This window comes from Littorina saxatilis, linkage group LG15, assembly GCF_037325665.1.
Source record: "Littorina saxatilis isolate snail1 linkage group LG15, US_GU_Lsax_2.0, whole genome shotgun sequence".
NCBI lineage: Eukaryota > Metazoa > Mollusca > Gastropoda > Littorinimorpha > Littorinidae > Littorina > Littorina saxatilis.
This window is the reverse complement of record NC_090259.1, coordinates 34,124,969-34,136,428: the sequence shown is the minus strand read 5'-3', so window position 1 is coordinate 34,136,428 and position 11,460 is coordinate 34,124,969. Positions and strand designations below refer to the sequence as shown.

At 40.9% G+C, this 11,460-nt stretch overlaps 1 protein-coding gene and 1 long non-coding RNA gene across 3 annotated transcripts in view; one reads left to right on the top strand and one right to left on the bottom strand.

Moving 5' to 3' along the window:
• LOC138949164 (uncharacterized) overlaps positions 1 to 11,460 on the bottom strand; it is a 29,146-nt gene that overhangs the window by 4,615 nt on the left and 13,071 nt on the right. For both annotated transcript variants that reach the window (XM_070320933.1, XM_070320931.1), the window contains 5 exons: positions 10,903 to 11,205; positions 9,829 to 10,022; positions 8,432 to 9,222; positions 1,827 to 2,180; positions 142 to 753 (listed from right to left, as the gene is read on the bottom strand). In XM_070320933.1, coding sequence (XP_070177034.1) covers positions 142 to 753; positions 1,827 to 2,180; positions 8,432 to 9,222; positions 9,829 to 10,022; positions 10,903 to 11,205 — 2,254 coding nt within the window. The remainder of the gene's footprint in view (positions 1 to 141; positions 754 to 1,826; positions 2,181 to 8,431; positions 9,223 to 9,828; positions 10,023 to 10,902; positions 11,206 to 11,460) is intronic.
• LOC138949176 (uncharacterized) lies at positions 4,306 to 7,259 on the top strand. The gene is made up of 3 exons (XR_011450178.1): positions 4,306 to 5,117; positions 6,577 to 6,654; positions 7,043 to 7,259. It is a non-coding gene; the product is annotated as an uncharacterized lncRNA (long non-coding RNA).

Below are 11,460 nucleotides of genomic sequence, written 5' to 3'. Positions count from 1 at the left end.
CACTTGCATGCACAAACTAAAGTTAAAGTGAAGGAACTGAGGTACCAAATTTGTAACCAAGTGAACTAAAACCAAATCCCATCGTATGGTTGTTAACAACAACAAACAGCGCTAATTACATGGGAGAAATTATAACCATACCTGCTTCAAAAAAAGTAGTATGCGCTGGTGCAGATTCTTCAACTTTCCTTGAAGTGGAAACCACTTCAGATTTTTCTTGTTGACGCAATGTCAATGTCACGGCTTCAGCCAGTCCTAACAGTGTGTTTGCAGGTGCAGAAGGTGGATTTGTTTGTGACGGCTCAGTAGCTGTTTTAAAATCAACAACACTTGTCGGCACTCCAATTGGCTCTGATGATGCAACAGCTTGGGAATGGGAAACTGCTTCTTTTGAACCTGGTCCCATCTCACCAGGTAACGCCTTGGCAGTGACTTGTTCTGTAGTAACTTCAACAGAAGGTGCTTCACAGGTGATGCTGCTCATTTTCAAAGCCTTTGGCATTTGTCTGTCGGCGATGAGGTTTCTGTTTCGGTACGTCAGACCTTCGCATTTTCGTGCGTGCCTGTTGATCTTGGTTTTGTAAGGAGACTGAAGGCCGCAGATGTTGCAGGTATACACTTTTCCTGAATGCTTGGCTTTCCTGTGACAATTCCAGGAGGAATAGTTCCCGTATACAGCCCCACAGAAATTGCACATATAGGCTTTCCTGCCTGTTTTCTTCCCTCCATCATTTTTCATGCTGCCACTGGAATCTGTGAATAAACAACAATATGTGGGTTTCAATGCTCAAAGTAACACAAGTACAGATGAGAATGGAAAATAGCCCAAAAAAGGAGGTTTAACCCCTTCACTGCCCACCCCGTATGTAATACGTGGTCATTTTCGGTTTGTCGTACGCCCATAAATTAACCGTATCTCGTACGTGGGATTTGTGTCAACAACATTTCAGGACATTTCTGAAAACTAAATGGGAGGTAACCACTGTCCAAGTACTTGTAGGGGTTCTAAACACAGTTCTTTCCCATAGACCGTTCGGATAAGTAACTAAAGTTGCTACCACGTGTTGAAAACTGCGTTAGCATTCTCGCCATTCACAATGGCGGCCGAAAGTCGGACCTCAACTCGTAGACCTGTTTTCAAGCGATACAGTGTTCTGGAAGCTCTACAAGAAGTGATTTATGGATTACCACACAGAAGAATACTTTTATGGGCTGTAATGTGAGTACCTGATGTTTGACACCAGTTTTAGCAGTGTTTTGTATGGTTTTACGTGCTGCAATGTGTGTCACTGTGTGTGTGTAAGTCCGGAAACTGTAATTTTTGACGAAAATGGTCATTATATCAATTTTTACTATAACAATCACAAACAAAGTCCAATGATCATGTCATCCTATATAAATAGCCAAGGGTATAAGCAAAACACATGCCAAAGATCTAAGAGATATCTCAATAAATGATCGAGCAGTGAACAGATTAGTGAACCTACCGAAGAAAGCGAAATTTTGCTCTGGCACACAGCAATACCAAAATGCTGTTATACTGTGGCAGTGAAGAGGTTAAAGTTTTAACATTTGAAAAAATGTCAAGATATGAATAGATTGTCTTATCCCTGAATTAAGAAAAGACTGTCCATTGTTCCCAATCAATTTAACTTGTCCAGCTTCCCATACTGAACTCAAGTACAGGAGGATCATTTAAAAAGGAAAATAGCCTCCCAAAGGAGGAAGAATCTGATCTCTGATAGACACACATACTCACAAATCATATAAAAAAAAAAGGGAGGGGGGGGGGGTTACATATGATTTAGAGAATTTTGCAATCTTACCTGCTGCTGTCTCTGCAGTAAGGGCCGACATTCCAGTGGCTGTATTGGCTGGTGACGCCACACCATCCACAGTCTTATCTGAAGGTAAGCTTTCCTCTCCCACGGACGTTTCTGAGACAAGCGTTGCAACGCTACTCCGTCCTTTGCATTTGGAAGCGTGCATCCTGAGTCTACTTTTATACTGGGTCTGCATGTCACACCTGTCGCAGGTGTACACTTTCCCAGAATGCTTTGCTCTCTTGTGGCCGTGTAAGCCAGAGCAGGACCGGTAGACGCTACCACATAACTTGCACTCATAGTTTTTCTGGACCCCCTCTTTTGTTCCAGTGTTGCTGTTGACATTGCCACCGATACCTGGACAAACACAGATAATATTACTGTAGTTGCAAAAACTGTTCATGCTCAATGCCATAGAACATGAGACAGACTGAGAGCAAGGCAAACACAGACACACACAAAAGCATGTTCAAGGGGAAAACAGTAACCTATTAGCAGCTGTTGCATTGTTCGCAGAAAGCCAAATGAGAAGAAAATCTGCATGCCAAACTAACAGTGCATTGCAATACTGTGTCAGCATAAAGCCACTCAGAACCCCTCCCACCTCTCTACCCCTTACCCCCCTCTCCCACACACACATGACATAGTCCCCCTTCACACACAAACTCCATCTCTCCATATACAACACACACACATACTCCATCTCTCCACATACAACACACACACACAAACTCCATCTCTCCACATACAACACACACACAAACTCCATCTCTCCACATACAACAAACACACAAACTCCATCTCTCCACATACAACAAACACACAAACAAACTCCATCTCTCCACATACAACACACACACAAACTCCATCTCTCCACATGCAACACACACACATACTCCATCTCTCCACATACAACACACACACAAACTCCATCTCTCCACATACAACAAACACACAAACAAACTCCATCTCTCCACATACAACACACACACAAACTCCATCTCTCCACATACAACACACAAACAAACTCCATCTCTCCACATACAACACACACACAAACTCCATCTCTCCACATACAACACACACACATACTCCATCTCTCCACATACAACACACACACACAAACTCCATCTCTCCACATACAACACACACACAAACTCCATCTCTCCACATACAACAAACACACAAACTCCATCTCTCCACATACAACATGTAAACAAACTCCATCTCTCCACATACAACACACACACAAACTCCATCTCTCCACATACAACACACACACAAACTCAATCTCTCCACATACAACACACACACAAACTCCATCTCTCCACATACAACACACACACAAACTCCATCTGTCCACATACAACACACACAAACTCCATCTCTCCACAAACAACACACACACAAACTCCATCTCTCCACATACAACACACACAAACTCCATCTCTCCACATACAACACACACACAAACTCCATCTCTCCACATACAACACACACACACAAACTCCATCTCTCCACATACAACACACAAACTCCATCTCTCCACATACAACACACACACACAAACTCCATCTCTCCACATACAACACACACACAAACTCCATCTCTCCACATACAACACACACACAAACTCCATCTCTCCACATACAACACACACACAAACTCCATCTCTCCACATACAACACACACACAAACTCCATTTCTCCACATACAACACACACACAAACTCCATCTCTCCACATACAACACACACAAACTCCATCTCTCCACATACAACACACACACAAACTCCATCTCTCCACATACAACACACACACAAACTCCATCTCTCCACATACAACACACACACAAACTCCATCTCTCCACATACAACACACACACAAACTCCATCTCTCCACATACAACACACACACAAACTCCATCTCTCCACATACAACACACACACAAACTCCATCTCTCCACATACAACACACACACATAGTCATGGGTGAAAGCTATGAAAATCAAATTGACTGAAAATTTTTTGAGGCAGGGGTCCAGGGGCCGCCCAGGCCCTGGCGGGGTACGGGGCAGGGCCCCGTTAGGGGGTCCAGGAGGGCAACGCCCCCCGGCCGAAAACGAATTTTTGCATTATACATTGTGATTTTGTGGCCTTTCCTGGCAAAAAAATACACTTTTTGTCACTATCATGCAGGTCAAAAAAATACCTTCAGATTCTAATGATATGGTAAAAAGGGTAAACAAAATCAAAACAATTCACAGAAGTAATCATTTTTCTTTTGTATCTTTTCACACTTGCATCTTCCAACACAACGACACAATTGATAACAATTAACATTGACAACAGCCAATTACTAAATGAAATAGAAACTGAACAACTGAACAACTGAAATAAAAGTTCAAAATATTTAATTATAAGAAGCAAACATTGCCAGACAGGCATTGAAATAAATGATGAAACAGAATGTCACACATGGGTCACTCTCCTGGAAACTGGTCAGTCGGGACAGCGTACAAAAACATTTAAATAAACAACAACATAATTACTTTCCTTTATTTTTATGTGTTTTGTTGTCTTCAGTGTTATTTGGAGCAACAGTGTGAACAAGAACTAAAGCGTTTGTAAATTCTGTGATTTGCTTTGCACTGCAGAAGCTCTGAAATCGCCACTTTTTTCCATTCGAAAGTGTGACATGCTATCTCTGCACATACACATGCCTCAAATTTACCCATTTGATAACACATTTTTCTACAATTGTTGCAAATTCCTGTGTATGAATTTGATTTCACCCGCCCGATGCGCCCAAACGATCTTTTGATAATAACTTGGTTGCATTTGACCATGTAGAAACAATCGTCTCGCACGTCACGCCTGGTGTCCTATTTTTAGCTTCAACGCCATGCCCAAACATAACTTGTGCATACTGTTTCAGGGGATGGATAATTCTACTCTGACATAGTAAAATATTCGATGTCGTTAATCGCAATTGAATGAGATTCAAGTTGAGTCTGTAAAGCAAGTTTAATGAGATGTTCTGATAGATCTGCAAGTGGTGTCCGAAAATTTGCGATACGTGTGAGCACATTGCAGAACTATTTTCTGGCAAACTTGCGATCTTTCAACCCATTCGCGCATGAATATAAGGGAGTCCCTGTGGGGGTTACACGGTGCAAACGTGTTTTCGTACAATCGAGCACGCGGTTAGACGCAGGAAAACTTTGTTGTTGCGGGGTCCGCGCCAAAGTTGACGACAGACGTGCGAGACGGTACATGATACCACAACCTTTGAGGTAAGTTTGAGCTTTACGACGGCTCTATTTTTACTATTTTGCCTGTAGAACTTAAACCACTAATATGATTTTGTCATGTTTACAAACTGAATTCGAAAAAAAATGCCTTTCTGTCAGAAAAACGCAACCAAGTGGCAAATTCATGGGTAGAGTAGATCTAGGTACAGTCCAACGTGAAAAGAAGTTTTCGTTTTTTATGATTGTTTTGCGCCTCTTGTTAGTTTATTTTCTATTTTTTTTAAATGAAGATTAGATCATGTGGTTCAGGTTCATTTGTTTTGTTGAGAATCTCAAGAAATAACGTTTGAATCTCTCATCATAGCCAGAGCTGTCTCGTTCGTATAGCAGACGCCATTGCTGCTTTCCGCATGCGGTGTCAGCGATGCGTGCGGGGCAGAAATTATGACAGATACTGGCATTTTCATTTGCACTGGAGCAGATTTTATACAGCGTGTAGTCATTTTTACATTTAGTCAAGTTTTGACTAAATTTTTTAACATAGAGGGGGAATCGAGACGAGGGTCGTGGTGTATATGTGTGTGTGTGTCTGTGCGTGTGTGTGTGTAGAGCGATTCAGAGTAAACCACTGGACTGATCTTTATGAAATTTTACATGAGAGTTCCTGGGCATGATATCCCCAGATGTTTTTTTTCTTTTTTTGGATAAATGTCTTTGATGATGTCATATCCGGCTTTTTGTAAAAGTTGAAGCGGCACTGTCACACCCTCATTTTTCAATCAAATTGATTGAAATTTTGGCAAAGCAATCTTCGACGAAGGCCGGACTTTGTGTTGCATTTCAGCTTGGAGGCTTAAAAATTGATTAATGACTTTGGTCATTAAAAATCTGAATTGTAATTAAAATTTTATTTTTTATAAAACGATCCAAAACTACGTTCATTTTATTCTTCATCACTTTCTAATCCAAAAACATATAAATATGTTATATTCGGATTAAAAACAAGCTCTGAAAATTAAAAATATAAACATTATGATTAAAATTAAATTTCGGAAATCGATTTAAAAACAATTCCATCTTATTCCTTGTCGGTTCCTGATTCCAAAAACATATAGATATGATATGTTTGGATTAAAAACACGCTCAGAAAGTTCAAACGAAGAGAGGCACAGAAAAGTGTGCTATGCAGCACAGCGAAACCACTACCGCCCTAAACAGGCTCGTCAGTTTCACTGCGCGGTCATTGTTAAAAAATGCAGTGTGTTCAGTTTCATTCTGTGAGTTCCACAGCTTGACTAAATGTAGTAATTTCGCCTTACGCGACTTGTTGTTTCTTTGTGTTACGAGGATGTGTTCAGGACAGAACCACTCTGATTTCCAATGTGTGTATCTTGGGATCTTGACGGTTGTAACATGCACTGTTATGTACCTCAATGTGCGATGTAAAGCTGTGGTAGCAATTACAATATCTGACTCCAACTGTTGCATACTTTTTTTTCAGATGCCAGGATGCTGCTAATGCTCCTATCCTTTCTGCCAGTCCAGTCAATTCTGATCCAGGAGCAGATCAGAGAGACCGGTACGTTTCTACTGTAAATAATTGTTTTAACATGTTTTTCATTAATCTTAATCTTATTATACTGGAATGACTTTGCTTGCATGCAGTCATTTTTTTTTAATTTTCTGTATCCATACTGATTTGTGCAGACATTCCTCGCAAAGTCTTTCCATGGCATGGTAAGTGCAGGTTACATATGGAATCAATTACATTTATACATGTATTTCAAGTACCAAATTACCCCTAGTTGGTATGAATGGAGAGCTTCAGTTGTCTGCTTTTCTGAGGTAGACATTTCCAAGTTTATTGGTGTCACTTGCTCCTTGTATTTTTAATTCATGATGTAAACCTTTTGAGTTACTATTTTTAATTTTTCTATTTTAAGAAAGGTTCATTTGTCTGTCCACAGATTGACACACTGGATGGGAATGGGGTGGTTGTCCGTTTACTTAGGAAACAAGGATCATCGTTTGTGTGGCCTGCTGTGGAGGAGATATTTTTTGTGAAGTTTGAGGAAGTAGTTGAGGTGTTGCCTGTCCCAACTCTTGACAGACGTGGCAGACACACATTTCAATAAAAAGTTGTTTCGTTTTGACTGAAATAAACCCATGGTTAACTGATATTGGTGTCTGTGCTTGTTTGCGGTGTCCATGGTTACACGCGAGACGTTCTGTGTCATTTGATGAATATCTGCATGTATTACCAAGATTTTTCAAAGTATGTCCATAGTCCTGTTTAAGTATTCATGGAGATTCTTTAAATCATACAATTTTGCAGATAGCAATTTCTGATCACTTGCTGGAAAGGTTTTCTGTGAATGAGGAAATTGTTGATCTGGCGTCCTCATAGTAATCCCCCCATTATGTAAGTGTATGGTATATTTTGAAACTTCTGGTACTTCTATGAAGCAATTTCTATTGTATCTCATTGGAAATTGCATGATAATCACTTGTATTTTTTATGATAAGAGTAAAAATGTGCCTCTAATGGTGTCCTGTGTTTCACGCGAGACGAGGCAACCTTCAACACATTATCTTAAATTACAACATTTCCAAAAGTTTATCTTGCTTTTCAAAACCTTGTGTTGGAAAGTTGAGATGTTAAACAAACCAAACACACCAAAATATTTCAATTTTGACTAACTTTATTTTTGGGCACTCAAGTCACACATCTGACCAGTTTTCAGGAGAGTGACCCACATGCAAACAGCATGATGTAGCACTGCACAAAATAGCAACTAAGCAGTAGCATCTCTTATAGTGCAAAGTTCTCAAGGAAAAGCACTTGAGTTTCAAGCACCAAACTTATCACACACAGTTTTAGTTTCATGAACTCCAACCAGTCCCATCGCCTTTGTTGGCTAGACCAGCATCAATAAGATCTGTCCATGCGTTTTCCGCAGAAATCATGTCACCACTTCGTAATGCCTGCCAAAACGCGAGAACTTTTTTTTTATCGTGATGCAGAGCGAATCCGAAAGCGAAGAAACCTCACCTACGGCCCACGGGGTTTACCGCATAGCAGTTCGAAAACGCGTTCCGCTTTAAAAAAAAAATAAAAAAAAAATTTTTTTTTTTTTTTTTTTTTTTAATAAAAATTGCGGATTGACGGAATTTCCGTCAGACTTATTTTCAGATTGACGGATTTCAGTCAATTGACGGGCTACTTTCACCCATGCATAGTCATACTCCTTCCTATCACACACACCCTCTCCCTCCCCCTGCTCCCCCCCCCCCCCCCCCACACAAAAAAAAGAAGAAAAAAAGATTGTGAAGATAATTGTGACTGGTTATCTTACCTGCTGTCTCTGCAAAGTGGATTGGAAGTCCTGTCAAATCATCTTCTGGTCCCACTGTGTCATGCAATGTCCTATCTGAGGCGGGTTTACAACTAGGCCTGACAACCAAAGGTTCAACATCGTCAATGCCCGGTTCTTGTTTAATGCGTACATCCACTTCTCTGCCTTCTGTTCTGTCCATACGATCTTCCCCTTCCTCAGATAACACACCGAAGGCTTCTGTGTCACAGTTTACAGCTTCTTCTTTCACATCATCTGATATTTGTGAAAACTTCAGTCCGCTTGGTGATGCAGTACCCGCCAACTGCACAGGTGTGTGTAAAGACCCGGCCTTGTGTAATGCAACTGGCACTGCTACAGAAGAAGTTGGTGGCTGTGCTAGGAACTGACCTCCCTTTGACAAAAAATCTGCCACTTGTACAGGTAAAACCACTTTTTGTGATGATTTATCCACATCAGTTTTCTTAGCAGTTTTCTGTACAAATACCTTCTGCCATGGCCTGCTCTGTACAGCTAGTCCTTGCAATGATGAATTCTGCAGAGAAAGTGCGTGTACAGTTGATTCCCGCGAAGATGTGCTTTGAAAAGGTGGATTTCTCACTGATGAATCCTGCAATGTTTGTTTCTGTGATAGTGATGTCTGTGAAGAATGTTGCACAGGTTGTTTCTGGGATGGTTGCTGACAGGTTGGACAATACAGAATGAGATTGGTGCAACACTTTCCACACATAGCAGCTGAGTCTATGTTGTCCTTTGCCATTGGAGTTGAAGATGAACATCTGTTCTTGTACCTGAAATATCAAATCAATAAAACCAGTTCACACACACACACACACACACACACACACACACACACACACACACACACACACACACACACACACACACACATATATATATTGTAATAAAAAAATGGAAATAGAACAAGACTTCTGAAAAAGAAATTACTTTGAAATTACACGCTAACATTCATTTGTTTTGATCTCATGATCGAGTTCTCACCCAAACTTGAAATCTAATAGCAATATGAGCAGATTATTATTTTCATCATGATGTTATATGTGACCAATGCCACAATCATTTCACTGAATATTTGAAACACAATGGTGAAATTTTTTTTAATAAACGTCTAAGCTATCAAATATCTATACTGCAGGTTACTTAAAAGATAGTATTACAAGTTATATAATAACTTTCACATCAACTCACACATCAAAACATGGTGTTCACACATACCACTACCAGTTGTTGTTTAGTTTTTTTAATTCTCTCTTCTGTGTTCAGAATATGAGATACAATGAAACAGAATAACTAATGGTATATGGAATAGCAACATCAACAGAAATAATACAAGCTGGTGCATAAAATATATTGTAAACAATAACATAAGTACTCACATATCTAACAGAAACTTGGCAATGCTGGTGTCGGACTGAAGACCTTCATTTTTCCCCACGGAACTCCAACATTCAGCAAACTCATTGCCAATGATCAACTGCCTCTCCTCTGCTACACGACACTGCCCTTCCTTGCCCACTCTTGCTGTGTTCTCTGTCATGCTTGGGAGGCTACAGCGATTAGGGCGCAAGTACTGCAAAAAGCAGAAAACTCAATTACAGCTGAGAACAGTGGAACCCGTCACCCCCCCCCCCCCCCAATTAAGACTCTCCCTCCCCTCCCCACATTTAAGGCCTAGGTGTTTCACATTTTCTGTTCAATACCCCTGTATTATATATTTATCCCCATTTTAAGACTCCTTTCATTGCAAGACCTGTCTTTTTTCTGATTTTTGTTTAGGTCTTAAAAGCGGGGTTCCACTGTAGTGTTGGCTGAAGGGAAGAGAGAGACAGGAGCCAGTTGACAGCCAGATCCTGAAGAGGAAGTTGGACTTGATTGGTCACAGCCTCAGGTAACCAACATCCAGCATCACCCACCAGGCTCTGACTTGGAACCGACAGAAGGAAAAGGAAGAGGGGAAGGCCAAGTGACAGACTTTCAGACCTGCCAACCCTTGTCAAGCCTCAAGTGTAGCAATTGAGATTTTTGGGGGGGAATTTTCAGCACAGCAAATGATGTTTAAACGTAGCATTTTCTAAAATGTATTCCAACATCCGCAATTATGCCATCTTGCACAAGGATAGACATTTTTAATATAATATACGGTTTCATGACAATGCAGGAACATAACATGATGATAGGAGAGTATCTGCAGAGCCACTTTTCAATATAGACTATGTCTTATGACCAATTTTGTGACTGCTATAGAGAATGGGAATCACAAATGAGTACATGTGTACCAGGAATCAAAAATAGAGGGAACTGTTGCATGCTTGTCATTATTTCTTTAAGCATAGCCATCTTTAGCTTAGCGTAGCTCTTAAAACGTAGCATGCTACGCTAAAAGCATTGCAGTTGGCAGCTGTGGACATTTCAAGTCAAGGATCAGCTTGACCAGCCATCTTCACACTTACTGATGGAAACAAAGTTGTGGTCGTCTTCGCCTGCGAAGGACAGCCATTACCAACATCAGAGTTAGGCCGAGGAGTAGAAGGTGGCTCAACATCAGGGTTCTTTTCCTCCTTCACACGACACTGGACTGTAGCGTAGCTGTTGTAGCGGCGTCTAGGGTGGCTTTTCTTCTTCACTTGCTTCCTGCTGTGACCCAGGTTCAGAGTTGGAACGGTATCACCTGGCAGAAAGTGTTGGGAGCACACACGACCTTCCTTGTTGGGCTCCAATCTCTCGTGGCTGCTGGCCGAATCTTTCCCATACACCTGTGAAAACACAATTTTGCACAGAAATGTATTGGTATTATCCTTCTTCTTTGTTTATGGGTGAAACTCCCACATCTTTTACTTGCAATTGCATGACGTTTTTTACCCGTCATTCAAGCAGCCATATGCCACTTTCAGGGGAAACATGCTGGGTATGTTCGTGTTTCTATGACCCACCAAACTCCGACATGGACTACAAGATCCTTTCCATACGCACTTGGTCTTGTGCTTGCATGTACAGACAAATAGGAATAA